Source organism: Coprinopsis cinerea, assembly GCF_000182895.1.
Source record: "Coprinopsis cinerea okayama7#130 chromosome 8 map unlocalized cont3.8, whole genome shotgun sequence".
NCBI classification, from domain to species: Eukaryota; Fungi; Basidiomycota; class Agaricomycetes; order Agaricales; family Psathyrellaceae; genus Coprinopsis; species Coprinopsis cinerea.
The window spans coordinates 1,511,762-1,528,337 of NW_003307537.1; the positions used below are offsets into that span (position 1 = coordinate 1,511,762).

General features: G+C 52.3%; 7 protein-coding genes across 7 annotated transcripts; 2 read left to right on the top strand and 5 right to left on the bottom strand.

Moving 5' to 3' along the window:
- Positions 1–173: 173 nt before the first annotated feature.
- CC1G_03003 (hypothetical protein) lies at positions 174–1,876 on the bottom strand (the record flags this gene model as incomplete). Its single annotated transcript, XM_001835863.2, has 8 exons — positions 174–341; positions 398–493; positions 549–624; positions 681–1,025; positions 1,086–1,168; positions 1,231–1,293; positions 1,345–1,518; positions 1,592–1,876. The coding sequence occupies 8 exons, from the start codon at positions 1,874–1,876 to the stop codon at positions 174–176; spliced, it is 1,290 nt and encodes a 429-aa protein (XP_001835915.2).
- Positions 1,877–2,382: 506 nt separating this feature from the next.
- Positions 2,383–8,859, bottom strand: CC1G_03004 (hypothetical protein; the record flags this gene model as incomplete). Its single annotated transcript, XM_001835864.2, has 18 exons — positions 2,383–2,393; positions 2,553–3,570; positions 3,622–3,660; positions 3,712–3,879; positions 3,937–4,212; positions 4,266–4,568; positions 4,621–4,924; positions 4,978–5,192; positions 5,251–5,484; positions 5,538–5,697; positions 5,747–5,970; positions 6,026–6,131; positions 6,189–6,564; positions 6,611–7,454; positions 7,507–8,277; positions 8,324–8,427; positions 8,477–8,647; positions 8,709–8,859. 18 exons carry the CDS (start codon positions 8,857–8,859, stop codon positions 2,383–2,385), a joined length of 5,475 nt encoding a protein of 1,824 aa, XP_001835916.2.
- A 421-nt stretch (positions 8,860–9,280) lies between these two features.
- On the top strand, positions 9,281–9,969 carry CC1G_03005 (40S ribosomal protein S20). The gene is made up of 5 exons (XM_001835865.2): positions 9,281–9,292; positions 9,352–9,490; positions 9,541–9,641; positions 9,701–9,799; positions 9,852–9,969. The coding sequence occupies exons 2-5, from the start codon at positions 9,379–9,381 to the stop codon at positions 9,903–9,905; spliced, it is 366 nt and encodes a 121-aa protein (XP_001835917.1). The 5' UTR covers positions 9,281–9,292; positions 9,352–9,378; the 3' UTR covers positions 9,906–9,969.
- Positions 9,970–10,186: 217 nt separating this feature from the next.
- CC1G_15021 (hypothetical protein) lies at positions 10,187–10,536 on the bottom strand (the record flags this gene model as incomplete). Its single annotated transcript, XM_002910644.1, has 3 exons — positions 10,187–10,297; positions 10,349–10,426; positions 10,483–10,536. 3 exons carry the CDS (start codon positions 10,534–10,536, stop codon positions 10,187–10,189), a joined length of 243 nt encoding a protein of 80 aa, XP_002910690.1.
- Positions 10,537–11,718: 1,182 nt separating this feature from the next.
- On the top strand, positions 11,719–13,038 carry CC1G_03006 (hypothetical protein). The gene is made up of 3 exons (XM_001835866.2): positions 11,719–12,067; positions 12,125–12,443; positions 12,506–13,038. Exons 1-3 carry the CDS (start codon positions 11,726–11,728, stop codon positions 12,943–12,945), a joined length of 1,101 nt encoding a protein of 366 aa, XP_001835918.2. The 5' UTR covers positions 11,719–11,725; the 3' UTR covers positions 12,946–13,038.
- Positions 13,039–13,330: 292 nt separating this feature from the next.
- On the bottom strand, positions 13,331–14,036 carry CC1G_03007 (hypothetical protein; the record flags this gene model as incomplete). The annotated part of the gene is made up of 2 exons (XM_001835867.1): positions 13,331–13,910; positions 13,963–14,036. 2 exons carry the CDS (start codon positions 14,034–14,036, stop codon positions 13,331–13,333), a joined length of 654 nt encoding a protein of 217 aa, XP_001835919.1.
- A 603-nt stretch (positions 14,037–14,639) lies between these two features.
- CC1G_15022 (hypothetical protein) lies at positions 14,640–16,399 on the bottom strand (the record flags this gene model as incomplete). The annotated part of the gene is made up of 6 exons (XM_002910645.1): positions 14,640–15,046; positions 15,104–15,115; positions 15,178–15,641; positions 15,702–15,773; positions 15,838–16,007; positions 16,100–16,399. 6 exons carry the CDS (start codon positions 16,397–16,399, stop codon positions 14,640–14,642), a joined length of 1,425 nt encoding a protein of 474 aa, XP_002910691.1.
- Positions 16,400–16,576: the final 177 nt, after the last annotated feature.

The following is a 16,576-nucleotide window of genomic DNA, read 5'->3' on the forward strand; positions in this document are numbered from 1 at the left end:
GCACACGGTTGACGTCATAGACATGGACGTCATCGACCTCTCAAATATACGTCCGCTTCGACAGAGCCAAGAGAGGCCAAGAGAAGCGGGCTCGCCCCGATGTGGCTGGGGAATATACAGACGAAGCGTAAGAGGGACGATGGTTAAGTGGCATGATGTGAAGGAGGGTAAGATTATAAGGAGAACGACGAGTGCAGAGAAGATGGCCTGGCCACTGGACCAGTTCCCTGTTGCCCGGGCGCCCACGGGTCGGTGGTCAAGCGTATGCCAATCACTTGGCGTAGATCATTGAACGGGGACTTGAGAGGATCTGGCGGATTCATGGTGAACAACAGACAGTCCTGTACCATTTCGGTTAACCATCACTCCCTACTTGACTTCAGCCTATATTACGGACCTTGACACTTAATCCTGCGGCCCTGAAAGCAGTCGCCCGCACCAAACTACTGAATTGAATTTCCCCGCTGTACGCGATCCAATTGGGTGCATCGGCCTGTTGAATGGGATGAGTAGCTTTTACCAAGCTATCAAAACAAGCCTAGACTCACCGCTACTCTGAAGCTAGCCTCTCCAATACAGTCTACTCTCCACATTTCACGCTTTGCTTCCGACCGGACGACGTTTCTAGGAGAGCATGTTCAAATCGTGGCCGGACAAGGTACAAACCAAGTGACCCCTACCTGACGTCTACGGTTGATTGCCTCATGACTTGTAGTCGTGTTGGCTTTGGTTGTCCCAGGGTGACTGCAGTGGGACTCATCGGGAGAAATGCGGAAAGTGAGATTGGACTCGACGACAACAGCACATGAACAGGGATTCTTTGGGAGAGGCAGTATGTTCGCGTTGCCGGGATGTAGAGCTTTGCCATGATGTCCTGCATCCCTATTCTCCTGGAGGATATCACTGACTCAAAGACGTTCCATTCGATAGACGAGGTAAACCCAAAGGAGTCCGTCGACAGGGGTGGTGGTAGAGGGGAGGGTGGCCTAGTTCGGGGAAAGTAAAGGAATGGGGTGGTTATATTTCTAATGGATGGAATCGCATCATGGTCAGGCTAACCAATGGGTTGAACCTGAAGCACTCACATAGTGCCAGCAAAAAGTCCCATGGCCTTCGATGTAACAGGACTAGATGCATTCGGTTTGTTTACGATAGCACTGACGGAATACTGGTGCGGTGCCCGTGGTTAGCACAGCACCACAGGGAGTATGGGGGTATGGGGGCCCTCACATCAATATTGGCGGTGAACCCCGGGAGTCCACTAAGTTTGACACTGAATGTCGGAGGCAAGTCCTGCAGAACATGGATAAGTGCGGCGACGAAATGAAACCTCATTTCACTTACATAGTTAACCTCTTCGAAGGTGAATGTAGGAGGAAGATGAAGAGAGAACTTCAACGTGCTGGGACATGAACTGTTCAATCGATCTTTGACATAAAGGACTCGAGTGTCGAGGCAAAGGCGAACCGTGGAATGGCCGCCTTCCGCAATCTCTCTGAGCCTCAAAAGTCCTTCAACCTACGACATCAATCGTATGGTAAGAATTATGATAAGTACCCCTGAGTCATTGCCGGAAAATAGACGGAATTACCTTCACTTCGACCCTCGACACATTCTCTGTCCTCGACAACTCCACGAGCCCTTCCACAGGGCCCGCAGCGTCGTAGACAGGCAGGTCCGCATCCCCTGCCTGTGCGAACAGTCGCAGAGAAGCGTTGCCATTCCTTGACTGTTTAACGAAGGTTCCTGTTGCAGGCATACCAGTCGAGGGAAGCCCTCCGGTCAATACAACCCGGTAGTCGTGAGGCTCATAGGAATATCCAGAGCGATGTACCGAGTCCGTTGGACGTTGCGACAACAAACTTGTGGTCGACATGGTGCAGCGGCAGAAGGAGTTGCCTAGAGGCTATCGTGGACCACCCGGTCTGAGGAAGAGAAGGCAATTTAGGTCGACTGAGCGAAGACAAGGCGAGTTAACCGAAGTTTCTGGGGTAGGTTGCCCCGAAAGCGGTACGGGCATGATTAGAAGCATGCGTTCATGTGTCACTCACTGAGTCACTACCCTGACTTGGACTGAGAATATGCGATACCACATGGATGACTATTGGACCACTTTACTAAACGCCTGAACGGCTCTTCGATTGCCCACGGTGCTCATGCTCCAGTGGCACCGAAGCCGCGCTCTGCGCCTTCGAACAGGTAACAGGAAAGCCGGATTTCGAGGAGAGGTCGATTGACGTTGACTCGGTTGCTCTGCGGTTCGTAGGCTAGAAGGGAGGAACACTTGTGGTGCCAAGGGCCGAGACCCGAGGCCCTCGTCGGCCGATGAATGGTAATACGGTGAGCGAGAGGAAACAATCCAGAGGAGCGGAAGGCAATAGATTACAAAAATTCTAAATAACACCATACAGTACGTAAGTAATACAGGGAATGTCGAAAAATATGCACAGGTAATAGAACGCAACGAGAAGAAAACTAGGTGCCAGGAGGTGGTCTCCGCAATTGGACTGGTTTGGTCGATGTCGTAGGCGTTGCGCCAGTTGCAGGCGTACCATCAGCGGGTTTCAACCGCTTCGCAAGAGAGTCGCTTTGACCAGTATTATCCGATTCGTCCCGAGGTCGTTTGGGTCCTGCAGTGGAAGCTGCTGCTGCTGCAGCAGCACCAGCAATCGAAAGGCCTCCCGGGGCGGCTGGCTTCGTTGGCAGTGGACGCGAAGGAGCAACACGACCCAACGGCACACCACGCCCACGTACTGCGGCCCCTCCTCGGGGAGCAGCGCCGGCAGGAGCTTGCCGTCGCACTGGGGCACCAGCAGCAGCAGTCGTCGCGGCAGCGGTGGTGGCAGGTCGTTGACCTTGGATGGTAGCGGGAGCAGCAGGTTTTGGAGCAGGCTGACTCCGGACTGGGGCAGCAGGTTTTGCAGCGGGCGTATTTTGTGCTGCAGCGGTCGTAGCAGGAGGTGTTTGGGTAGGCTGAGCGGCAGTGGCAGGTTTTGCCTCAGGTTTGGCAGCAGGCTGAGTTTCCGTGGGTGCAGCGGGAGTTGCAGGAGGCGGCGCTGAAGAAGCTACAGCCTTAGCATCTGGTACTACCGGAGGAGGAATGCTGGCAAGGCTGCCGGCAGGTAACAAGCCAGAAGCTTCCCACTCGTGGATATTCTGCTCGAGATCCTTAACTCGCCGTTTGGCCTTTTCACATTGCTTCTGGACGACGCGCAACTTCATTTCGGCTTCCTTCCGACCACTGTCCCGCGCACTGTTGATCTGCTGCTCGAAGGATGCCCTTTCAGCGGCCAAGGCAGCTTCGATTGCAGCCTGTTGATCCGCAGGCTCTGATTTGACGGTAGCCTGTGGGTCGGGCTTGATCTCGGCTCTTTGCTTGGCCTCCAGCTCCTTTCGCAAGCTTTCCAACGCTTCTGCATGCTGTTTCTCCATCGCCTTGATCTCCTGTTCTTTCGCGACTTGCATTTCAGTCTTCGTCTGCTCGACTGCCTTCTCAACTGCGACCACATGTCGCTCTTGGTCGGCGCGGCGTAATTTCGTCGTATCAGCAAGTCTTTTCTGGAAGTTCTCCTACATAGACAATTAGCCAGATGTGACAATGTCAACACGGGACACACTCACATTCTGCATCTTCAAGCCTCGTTTCTCTTCCACCAATTCCTGGAAAGATGTAAGTGGAAATGCCTCCACATAGAACACGTCAAATATTACCTTAATTTGCTGGACGGCCTCGTCACGCGCCTTGATTATTTCAGCCTTTTCAGCCTCCCAATTAGGTGCAGGTGCACTCGATGCTGCCGCTGGGACCGCCGCGCTGGCAGCTTTCTCCAACGCCTCCTTTTCAGCCAACAAGGTGGCTTTCTCGGTCTGCAAAGTAGCCTAAAATAGATCCGTCATTTTGAGAAAACACGGACAAGCTACAAACAATCCACATACCACACTTTGCTGCAAGTTCTTGATTTCGTCTTGCGATGACAAAGTAGCGATTTTGGCCTCTAGCTTAGCGATCGTGGCCCTCGATTCATTCCTCTCCTCAATTAATCGTTTGCGCTGCATCTCGATCGCGTTATTCAGACGTTCCACGTTGTCAGAGGATTTCTTAACGGCATCTTCTGCCTTCTTCTTAGCGACTGCGTGTTCCTCTATTTCAGCCTTGAGTTTCTCGACCTCTTCCTTCAGAGCTTGAACTTCAGAGGCATCCACTCGCTGATACTGCAGAAAAGTTGTCAACAAGGCAGCAACGCCAAGAAACTAAGGATGCATACCTTGGAGAGCAGACGACTGTTCCTCTCTTGCCAGCCACGGCTTTCCTGCTCAAGCCGTTGTACCTGTCCTTTGGCGGCCTCGAGTTCAGCCTGCGCGACGCGCGCCTGTTCCTTGGCAGGTTCCACTTCAGCACTGAGTTGCGCTAACTTGGTCTCCAAATCGCTGGCTTTCTTCGCGTTGCTTGAGCACTCGGCACGGAGCAGACTATTGCTCTCGCGGAGAACATTAATCTGTTGCATCTTCTCCACGAGTTCAGCATGTTGGGCGGCCGACGCAGCGCTCTGTACAGCGCGTTCGCGTTCCTATGAATGAGATGAGTTATGCGCCAAATGCAGTGTTCCCCTTGCTACCTACCTCGGAGATCGTCGTCCTAGCCTCTTCCAATGACTGCGAGAGGTGTTCAATCTGAGACTTCAATCGCGCATTCTCCTGCTTGCCAAGTTCAAGCTGCAACTCCACAATCTCCTTCTCCTTCCTTAGGTAAGAGACCACAGGGCGAAGGTTCTCCAGTTCCTTGGCAGCATCTTCTGATCCATCTCCCTCGGTTGCAGGAGTAGAAGCAGAGTCGTTCGCTGCTTGTCTAATGCGTGCAGCCTGCGAGCTGACCGATTCAAGGTGCTGATGGAGGAGCGTATTTTGCGACGAAAGATCCTGGCATCTATGAAATCATTTGTCAGAAATTGGCAAGAGTCGGAGGGGACGAGAACGAACCGAGCGTTGAGATCAGAAATCTCTTTATCAAGGGTCTCTTTCTGTTGCTTCCAGCTCTGCTCAGAAGCAGCCAACTTCGCGACAGCAGTCTCCGAAGCAGCTTGATTTTCACGGGCCTTGTTCTGAGCATCGGAAAGATCGCGGCGGAGTTGTTCAATGGTCTTGATGGACTCAGCATGAGCGACAACCTCCTTGGAATAGCGTTCTTCAGCGGCCTGGGAACAGGGTTCGTGAGTCGAAGAGTGATACCAAGAAAAACAATCATGGACATACCTTGGCCCGTTCCTCAACGAGCTTGATCTCCTGTTCTCTCGACGAACGATCACTCTCCAAGTGTTTCTCAGAAGTAGTCATGTCGACAATAGTGTCCTCCAAGATCTTCTTGTCGTTCTTAAGGGCAGTTCGCTCCTCCTCGAAAGCCTTCTGAGAGGCATTGTATTGTTCACGGAGTCGAGCCAACTCGGCGCTGGCGGCCTCGAGTTTCGCTTCCAATGCCTTGTACTCAGCCTAAACGCACAAGGTCAAAACGTTATAGGGATTGTAGAAGAGAGCTGACATACTTCTTGTCTTGCGATTTGGCTCTCTGTAGAGGACTTGTACTCGTCGAACGTGGAGTTGAGGTTGGCAAGAGCGACTTCGTTAGCTTGACTGATCTCCTTGAATTGTTCGACGTGCCCCTTGGCACTAGCCAAATCGACCTCTGCAACCTTAAGAGCGGATCTGAAGAGATGTGAGAGCAAGTTGCGACAAAATGTACAAGCTGACCAACCTGAGCTCCGCAACTTCTTGCTCGAGTTGCTGCTCGCGACTCATGTTGGGGTCAACAGAAGGTGCTGGTGCTGCAATCGCGGTTGAAGGACGACCCTCGTAGACACCGAGCTTCTCTTCAAGGCCGTGCAACTGCTTCGTAAGGTCTTCAACCCGCTGCTCGAGATGTTGCTTGCTAGTTTCAGCACCGACAAGGGTCTCCCGGGTCTTCGACAACTCGAGGTTCTATGGTAAAATAAGTGAACCTCAGCTGCATACAACATGGAAAACGCGAACGTACAGCCTTGTCCAACCGGCTCTGGAGGTCCTTAGACTCGAGGTCCTTCTGCGTGGTGACATGGCGAAGGGAGTCGCGCTCGCGAGACAATTGGGTTCTCAGATCCTGACTGTATTTTTCGATCAGAACCACCGACGCGGTTGAGTCTACGTCAAGGCCAACTCACCTTTGAGCTTCCAGCATCTGCAGTTGGTTTTCGAGACGACGGCGGTCGTTCTCTCCCGAACGTTCAAGGTCGTTGTGCATCTTCTGAATGTTCGCCATCAGATCCGAGAGGTGCGATCGCTCCATGGCCAGAGTCTTGTTCTCATCCAACAGTCGGGCCTGTACACCTTCCCAGATCTGTTTCTCGGCACGGAGATTGGCAGACTCATTCCTGAGTTGCTCAAGGCGAGCATTCGCGACGTGCAAGTCTTCGGAAAGTCTTGAACATTCAACATCCGCTCTTGTCCACTGATCGAAGAGGGCCTGGTTGCGCTTCGTGATCTCTTCCAAATCGCGGCTGGTGAGTTGATATTGCTCAGCGTGGACTCGGTGACGCTCTAAATTCCAGTCAGCCACTGTCAGACACAAAGCATAAAGACATACCGTTGAGATATTCGATCTTTGCATTAGCCTTTGCAAGACTGGTGGTGAGTTCATGTACTTCTCGCTGCGCAGACGTGAGCTCATCCCGCAAGCGAGTAGCGTCATGGCCCATCTCCGTCCTGTATGCATCGAACTGCTGCTGAACCTCAGCAAGTTCCCTGGCAACTTCGGAGTCTGGCATGACTGGAGCTGAGGTCTCTGCGGAAGGTGGTGCCTGGCCAACGTCAATGCTGATGCCGGCGCGAGATGCTGCAGCCTCTGCTCGCGAGAGCATGGCCTTAAGTGCGTCGCGCTCCTTGACATATGACTGAATGAGGGTGTCGCTGTTCTTCTTCTGTGTCTCCAACTGCGCTGCCAACTCCTGCATAGCTTCGTGCGCTTCACGAATGGCTTCAGCTTGTTCCTGTTCCATCGCAGCCTTGTATTCCTTCTCCTCCGCCTCCATCTTCTCTCCCAATTCCCTCGTGATCCTCAACAGCTTCTGATTCTGTTCCTGCAAAGACTCGATGCTTCGGAACAGTACGAGGTTGTTGGTGATGATGGTGTTGACATCGTTAGCGGGTACGAACGGCACGCTCTCCATTTCTTCGTCGGTTGGGATGGTGGGGTCGTCACGACGAGCTATTTCCTTAAGCAAGGTTTGCACTTGACGTCCAAGATCTGAAAGTTGCTGTTGCAAAAGGGCGTTCTCTCGAGTGGACTTCACCAGTTTCTGCGTCTGCGTTTCAGCGAGCTTGGCTTGAGCTTCTCTATCAGCAAGGGCATGCGAGAGTTGCGCGGATAGCTCTGTGGCCTCCGCAGTGACTCTCTCATACTCAATTCGTTGTTGGGTGAGAAGTGGCGCCTACGAGAAAATCAATATGCAGTTCATCTCATGTAATGAAGAAAATACTTACCCGCTCTTCGATTTCGGCCAAGACAGCGGTCAAGGTGCGGTCCATTTGGTCATGTTCAGCACACTTCTTGGCGTACTCTTCCTGAAGACGAACATAGTCGGTGTAGACCTCCGTGAATGTCTTCCCGCTGCGCTGAGACTTGCTTGCCAGAGCCACTGTGGGACTAAGACCAAGCATGCCGTCGAAGTCGGTGCCGTTTCCGGGAGTGCCAGGTGTTCGAAGGGGTGTGCCAGGGACTGGGAGTTCGCCACGGCCCATGCGATGCAAAACCTTTTCGAGTTGGTCGACGCGTTTCTCGGCCTCTTCTCGACGTTTGGCTTCGTGCTGCAGTTGGTCCTTCAGTTGATTCTCCCTCCTCTCTGCCTTCTCGCCTACTGTAGCCCATTGACTCTCGATGTTCTCCACAATCTCCTTCGCCTGCTTCTCCCTCTCCTCCATCATCTGAACCAACCGTTTGAGACCGTTCGCCTCGCTGGCATACTTGGCTTCTTGTTCGGCTATTTGGCCATTCAAGGATTGAATCTTCGAGAGCGCTTGCGTCAACTGGGTGGTTTGGGCGCTATGTGCCGATTGAAGAGCCTTGAGAGATGCCTTGGACGAGGTGAGTTCTTGAGAAAGAGAATCGTATGAAGATTGGAGATTGAGCATTTCCGCGTGCTTGGTCCGTCGGTATTTGGCGAATTCCTCCGTCTTGGTCGTAAGTTCGGCATTGGATCGCTCAGCTTCCGTTTGTGCGAGTTGGAGTTGTTGCGTCAAGGTGTCGAGTTTGAACTTGGGACTGTTAAACAAAGAAATAAACAAAAATGAGCGGTCGAACCTTGGTAGACGTTTCCTGAGAGCGGAGTTCCCGTATTTGCGATTCGAGTCTCAGATGTTCTTGACGCGCTTCTTTCAAGCTGGAGCGCAAACTTTGCAACTCCTCTAAGGTGGGGTTAGGAATAACACGGTGTTTGACCTGTAAGCGGCGCACCTTCACGCTGAGCCTCTTCCTGCTTCGAACGACTAATGACACTCATGAGATCACGCTTCTCCCGCTCCGCATCGCCCAATTGCTGCTTCAGAGACTGAACTTCGGACGAGGACGAGCTTTGCGATTCCGAAAGGGTGGATATTTGTGCTTTCAGAGCAACGTTGTCTTCAGCTAAATAAAGGTGTCCATATGAGTTGCTGCAATGACGACGACGTGTAAAGACGGGCTGAACCTAGTTTATCGTGTTGGTCCTTCAGCTTCGCATTCTCCTCTTGCATAGAGGTCTGTTTCGCAAGGGAGTCGTTGTTCAAAGCCTCCTTCTCGGAAAGGGCCTGCTCGAGCTCCACTTGGGTTCTATCGTATTCAGCCCTGAGCTCATCCATGTCGCGCTGGGACGAGTCGAGCAAAGTATATTGCTTTGACACGAGCTCATACAGAAAAGCGACAACACCTGGGGTTACTTTATAAAGATCTGGGATCTCTGGAAGTATTTCCGCCAGATGCTGGGGGTCGAGTTCGTCAGGAATGGTCACGTCCATGGTGTCGGGGGCAGCTGCCACCGGGGCTGAAGAGCTGGCCGCAGCCTCAGCCTCTTCCTGTGCCTTCCTCCTCGTCTTGGTCATGATGGTGTCTTGGAACAGGCGAGGTCACTGCAGACAACAGTGAGCTCGAGTGGTTTGAGAAAGACTTCCAAAACGCCCAACAATGGCCCAAGACCGGCTTTGTTCCCACGTGCCTGATTATGTCAGCGAGTATTTGAGCTCAAACCTTATTTTTCGTTTCTCTCTTCTGTATCAACACAACCTCGAACTTTGGGTGAGTCTTGGATTCCTGCCTTTCCGTCGTCGAACGTCGCTAATTCTCCTTAAAAACAGTCACCTTCTGACTCATAGTTATCGAAAATGAGTTACGTCGCCAAAGATAAGGACTACGACGCCGCCGGCCAGCCCGCCCCAAAAATCCACAAAATCCGAATCACCCTCACGAGCAGCAATGTCAAGAACCTCGAGAAGTGTGAGCTCTGTCCGTTCTGTTCATAATATCCAGTAGCTAATAGATTGCAGTCTCTACTGACTTGATCAACCGAGCTAAGGACAAGCAGCTCCGTGTCAAGGGCCCGGTTCGTCTCCCCACCAAGGTCCTCAGGATCACCACCCGTAAGACTGTGAGTCGCGTCTAAAGAAATATGGCTAGATTTCCCTTTCTAATATTTTCTTTCTTTAGCCTTGCGGTGAGGGTTCCAAGACCTGGGATCGTTACGAATTGAAGGTTCACAAGCGCCTCATCGATCTCCACTCCTCTAGCGAGATCGTCAAGCAGATCGTAAGTCGTAGGTTATCTATGCGATCATCCCATTTTCTGATGAGGTTTCTAGACTAGCATCAGCTTGGAGCCCGGCGTCGAGGTCGAGGTTACCATCTCTGCTTAAATGTAATCGATGTACTTGTGACCTTCGTTATCATGAAATGTGCGATGTCGCTTTGTGAACCTCATTCCGCCAGTGTGAAAAAACAACGCAGCGGCCTTCCTCTGCATGGTGCGTCCATTTCAGAGATTTCATTTGTTGGCGACCCTGGGCTTCATCGGTTACCCACCGTTCCCTGTGCACTGTCATTTTGTTTCTCTCGGGCAATGGATGGTCTTGACTGTGGTTTGGAGTATTTCGTGGATGATATTCTGCTATTTGACTACAAGATATTACATCTCAGTTCACTGCAGGGTGCTGAATACAACAACAAGCGAGATTTGCCCCCTCGGTGCTGCAACTTGAAATTCGACTTCGAAGTATTGTGAATCGAGGGCCATGGTGCATACATCTAGCTGTTCACAGTATTAGCGCGTATCATTGGTTTTGGAAGAGCTTGTACTGACCATACACAGGCTTTCCTGCGGATGAAAAGCGGGGTTGCAGTTGGAAAAGGGGTGGATAGGCGGACGAGGATGGGGATCCTGCCATCTGCGGCTGTCAGGGTAGGGACAAAAAGAACCTCTTCCGTTGTACTCACCAGTGTTGCTTCGTAGTCCTTTGGGTCAGCGCTATCTCGCTTCTCCAATACCATCGCATCTTGGGGTTGGATATTTTGGTGACGGCGTGCCGACGAGCGCTTGGACAGATCCAGGCTACTCCACCCCAGACACAGGCACCCACTCAATTCAAAGATCAAGTCGGAGAATCCAGGCGTCGAAACGCAGGCACATGGACTTAATCATTGAAGGAGCGGGACTTTAGATCCAGGTGTCATGGACGGGGTGGAAATGCAGGACAGGCACTGGCTCGCCCACTGCAGTTGCAGTGGATAGGCACTGGTAGGACTTTCGGGGTGCTTCGGTCTGGACTAAAGTTGATAAGCTATGGCGGACTACGAGAAGGACCATGGGACGTACTGGCCATGGGCAACGACATGCGTGCAAGCCATGAAGATTATGTGAGGTGATGCAGCTGGGCAAGTCGTCGGAAAGCCGTCAAATGGGATGTCTGTGCTGCTTGATGAGAGAAGAAAGTATGTGATGACCCCTGTAGTGGTTGGGGGCTTCGCCGCGAAGGGGGCCTTGCGACCCAGTGATTGGGGGCGAAGTGAGGAGGGAAAGGCAGCAAGCAGGTCAGGTTATATAGCCTTTGGGCTGACAATAGGAGCTGACCACAAATCGGAAACCTTTCAGTCTGGCCTAGGGCAGACTCATAGACACACCACTGGTTTAAAATCAGATAAAGACGTTGGAGAGCGTCACAGGCGTCACCAATCTACCCCCATGACATTTGCTGTCGATGATCTCCCAGCCGTGATGCAGCGTCGCTCATGACTCCGTCACTCTCCACAGCCTGACATAGTCGACCAGGCGGATTGTTCGACTCATTTGTGGGCTATCGATAGCCCATATCCTCTGTTCCAATCGTACGTCAGTTGGGGTAAACACAGTCAACTGACGGTCACCGACAGTCACCGACTCGGAAGTAAAATCAGACCCCTATATGATGACAGCTCTCACTGAGCACTCCCCGTGCGTCGCGTTTCCTGGACACCGTCTTCCTTGCACGTTATGATCCAAATTCGTTCTCGAGGGCCAACAACATGTGCATTCAAACACCCGTTCTGAGCGCACGTCTTACTAGTTCTAAATATCATCCCGGTGCTCCTGCGGTGAATACGTGTCGAAACACGATGGGAGTTACGTAAAGACGAGGCAAACTTTCCCAGCGCGCCACGAGATGAGCAGCACCATCTCTTGGACGCTTCCAACTGCTCGAGGATGCCAGGCTTTGGGTTAGTATCCTGGACGACGGCAGCACTGTCGCTGCTGTCTTCAAAGCTCGTGCATCCAGTGTACTTTCCATATCCCTGGGCACCAGTTCTCCATGCAGCCAGGATCTCTCTCGTATTCCAGACCCTCAGTCGACGGGACAACGCCAACTGGAGGCGACTCCTGTGGGGACCATACATCTTTGGATACCTGGTAGCATGCTGGGGAGGGGGGGTCCTTTCACACCTGGCTATGGGCCTGCCACCACCCCAGTTCTATTCGTTCCACCCTTGGGTGAACTATATCACCGTTCACTTGGTCCTCACTGCTTTCTTCAACTTCTATCCTAATGTACGTGCTCTACTGCCCCTGTGAACACTGATACTTACTTCCTGAAATCTGATGCAGCTGCTGGTTCCCAAGATTTACGACACTTTGTTGTTCCCGCTGGACGGTCTCCTTCGTGCACATTCCGTTGTTTCGGCAGTATCACTATTCGCGTCGCCATCCATCTCCAACCCATTATCTGCCTTATCGCAACCCAGCCCCTTCAAAAACATGGACACGGCATTTGGCCATATCGTTCTGGGCATTCTCGCATCCGCAGCCGGTGGCATAACCCTAAACACTCTCTCGCTATGGTCCGAGGAATGGAGATTCGCGACCCCGCCTATCTTGAAGGCCAGTCTTTGGGGGAGTGCGGACGTCTGGGGTGGTGCTCTTGCTGGTGCGTATTATTGACCCCATCTCTGTCTTTCCCTTGGATGCTAAAAGCATTCCCATTTGCAGCAATTGTCTACTCCTCCTCAATCCACTCCAGCGCATTCCAAATTCCATCCCTCGACAGTCTCACGGCCGCCCACTTCCCACTCACTGTCATCCCCAAGTTCATCCTCCGAATCTTCTTCAAGCCCAGTGTAGGAGGCTTTGGAGCAGGTCTAAACCAGGTCTCGCGGTTCTCCATCCCATTCATCTATAGTCTCTTTGGGCTGGCGAACACGAAGACATCGTTTGTAGAGGCTGATTCAGAGAAGCCTCCTACTCAACAAACGACCGCAGTCCCGATGGGCCAGGTGGAGGCGAAGGCACTTGCTGCTATCATTTTGATCACTATTTTCGGTGCGCGTGTGTTGGCTACACATTGGCTTACTTCGCCTCCAAAAGCAGGCCGAGGAAACAAGTCCAAAAAGGCCGTAACAGAGGTTTCTAAAGAAGCGAAGAGGAAGTGATCAGGGCTGGTCTCGTGGTTGCCAGAACTGTGCTGTATATCATTTGGATGTATCTTCCGCTTGACATGTATTAATTCACGCTTTCTGTGGACACGCCCGGATGCCAAGTATCCATCTATGACAGTGACGTGCACAAAACATTGTCCGAGTCGGATTCTGCGCAGAATACCGTTCAAGCCCTGTCGAGCTTCCCTGATCGTTCACCAGTCTACCCATTAGCCAGACCAGTGTTTAACATTAAGCGAATTCTAAGGATTATTTCTACCGACATGATCTACATGCAGATAATCACCTAGAAGAGTCCGCGATACCACCTCTATACTATCAGATCCTGGAGGGTTATAGAGGCCTGTACTCTATTAAAGGCGAAACATAAACGTATAAATTAAGCACCGGTGGCCCTGGGGAGGAACTGGGTGTGAGTGATAACGACTGAGCAGTCAGGGTCGGGCGAGGCGGTCGGCGCAAGGGTGCGAGTGACAGTGTTGGTGAATGGGCAAGAGGTGGAACCGCCTTGGGTGACTGTGAGGACGACGGAGCAGTCACCGGGCCCACCGGCAGAGCCGCTGGTAGTTGAGACCTGCGGAGCGGTGGTAGCTGAAACCTGCGGGGCGGTGGTAACTGACACCTGTGGGGCGGTGGTCACAGAGATCGATGGAATCGCGTTCACTGTGGCCACGGAGGTGCTGACACTTGGAATGGGAGCAGCGGAAATGGACGGGATAGCGGTAGCCACAGAGGTCGTAACGCCTGGCACAAAGGTCGTAACAGAGGTGCTAACACCTGGTCCACCGGCGGGAAGGGTAACCGTAACAATACTGGTCTTGCTACAGGTAGCTTCAAGTTGGGGGGCCTCGGTCACGGTGACAACGACCGAGCAATTGGGATCGAAACCCCCGAGGGTGCGGGTGATGGTGCTGGTTTTGCTGCAGGTAGTGGGGACAGCAACAGCGGAGCTGACAGAACTGAAAATGTCAATTAGCGTGGAGATCCGGTCAGTAGAAGTTAGTAACCCACATAGGCTTTGCGGACGCCGCGTTGAAGGCAAAAGAAGCGAGGACAAAGGAGAGGAGCTGGGCCTTGGTGAACATGCTGGAAACTTGTAAAGAATATCGAGTTTTTCTGAGTAGGGAATGTGAGGAAACAATCAAGCGGAAAGGTAATGAAGAAAAGGGAGCACTGAAAAGCGCTATTTATTCATTTGGTCACTACGTAGCACGGCGACTGTACTCCGCGAGCGTTACTGCTGAACGCTCTTGTGACGGCATGGAGGATGCCAGAGATCACTCCTCGGAGCAAACAACCGAGGATCGACGGTCGCACTCGACCGTAAAACGCAACGCAACAAGATAACGGCGGAAATAATTGCCTAGGTGCATTATTTCGGATATCTACTAACCGAACTACCGACCCGTCCGGAGAGCCAAATTTATTGGCAACTTCCGAGTGCAAGAGGCGGCCAACATAGACTGAGTTGACTGACAGGGCCGATAGGAAATTTGGAAGGCACTGGACCGCAATTCGCAGAAACGGACGAAAACGAGGGTGATTCCTTGGCACGCAGGTGGGAGTTGACGAAAAGAAGGGAATTCCATTCAAGATAAACACCTTTCGGACAGCCAGGCAGTAGAAGACTGAAAGGAGTAGCTAACGACCGTGCCCCGCCTCCTACGTCCTTCAGGTCGCGAGCAAATTCAATCCTCGTGGTCCGACCACCTCGAGATCTCTCCTTCCTCCAACATCGACACGGCCCTCATGGTCTTGCTCCTCCTATGCACCGGTTTCCAGGTAATGTTATTGTCGGGCTTTACAGATGCTCGGGCAGAGATGGGAGGGAACACATAGTCCCCTCGCAGATGCTTGGCCATCCGTTGCATCTCCCACTGCGAAAGGTCCGTCTGGCTGTACATGGGAGGCGGGCGACGGGGTCGGGGCGGTGGTGGTGAGCTCAAGGTCACCCCCTCCGGAAAGCAGAATCGACGATTGGGGGTGTAGGGCTCGACATATTGTGTGTCCCTTATGTCATCCAATTCGCGAATTGCCAGCATGAGGAGGAGAGCGATGATGCAAAGACCGACGATAGCCATCTGAGGGAAATAACCTATACAGTCTGCGCGCCATCAGATTTGGAAACAACCGGTCAGAGAAGGGTACACACCAATCAAGATACCTGACAAGTCGAGATTAGATAAGGTGAGTACAAGGTCGGTAACATGAATCACGAGAACTTACCATCCAGGCCAGGTGCATCAGGCATGCTGTTTCGCAATTGAGGAAGGGCAAGGAGAGTCCCTGCGCAGATGGCCAAACAGCATAGCAGCAATCTCGACCCGTCGCCCCGCTTGGCGATGACCACTTGACCTATGCATATATGCGTCAAGAGCCAGCTGATAGCGTAGAGCAATAGAGTGAATAAGCGCGCAGACCCAGGCCTCTTGATATGCAGGTCCACACGTTGAGTTGGAGATCTGATCTCGTTCAAGACCATATAGCGCCTGAAATCTGTAGAATCGACATTGAAAGATGAAGTTTGGTCGACGGTCAAGACTCGACTGATTGACAGAGGTAGAGTCTGGTTGGCTACCAGAGCTGCCGCTCGAAATTCTATCTGAAGTCGATAGGTATCGAAGGGGTATTGTCGCGCTTGATGTACGTCGAGGACATGGCTAGTCTCGAAGTGGATTGCGCTTTCTAAGCTAAGAGATAGAGAATCGATCTGAGTTCCGGAAAAGGACAGGACACGATCAACGACATACCTCTTCCTCCGTGCCGTATCTTCGTCGAAGGGGACCAAGACGGGATCATACGCAAAAGAAGGATTGGCGTTGCTGTGCACGGGACCAGTACTATGTTTAGCGCAATTAAGGAATTCTAGACAAAGAAGAAACTCACTTATCAACAAAGATGTTCACGCCAGTGACAGGTAAGCCACAAGCCTTGTGATCAAGAACACCTTTGGATCCTTGCAACACGGAATCTCCACCACACGCGACAACGAACCAACGAATGGTAACAGAGGGTTCGTCTATATCGATATCCACGCCTTCTCCAACTAGGAGAATCTGGTCGTAACGGGAATCCAGTAGGAACAGCGTGTCGTGATCATCAGTCAGTAACTTGGAGTGGAGGAGTAGACATGCGCGGGTGCACTAACCCCTGGGTTGAAACGTGAGACCTCGTCTAGCGCAGAAGTGAATTGGTCGTAGTTGTCCGAAGCGCGACCAATGAGGGCAACGGTGATGCTACAGATGAAGACAATTGATGCCAATGTTGCAAGAACGACGATGGTTGTGCCGCGAATGGTGATATTGTCGAATCTTTCCCTGCGGCTGGACAATGGAAGACCCTCTCGCCCATCCGAGCGAGGGGACGTAGGAGAAGTCAAGGGCGTGTTCGCCTTGGACGGAAGAAGATGAAAGGAGCGTAAGTGAAGGAACGTGTTTCGCAAGCCCATGGTTGCAGCGAGAAAGACAAGGTGGAAGTGGGGGTATCGCTCTGTTGGCGCACTCCGAGCCCTTGATCCTTTTAAGAATCGCCTTGCTTACGGGCTTCCGGCAACGTGGTACAACCTAACAGTCTCGGACGAAGCTTGAAGAGCAGGGACGAATCTTGAAGCTTGGGATTGACTAGA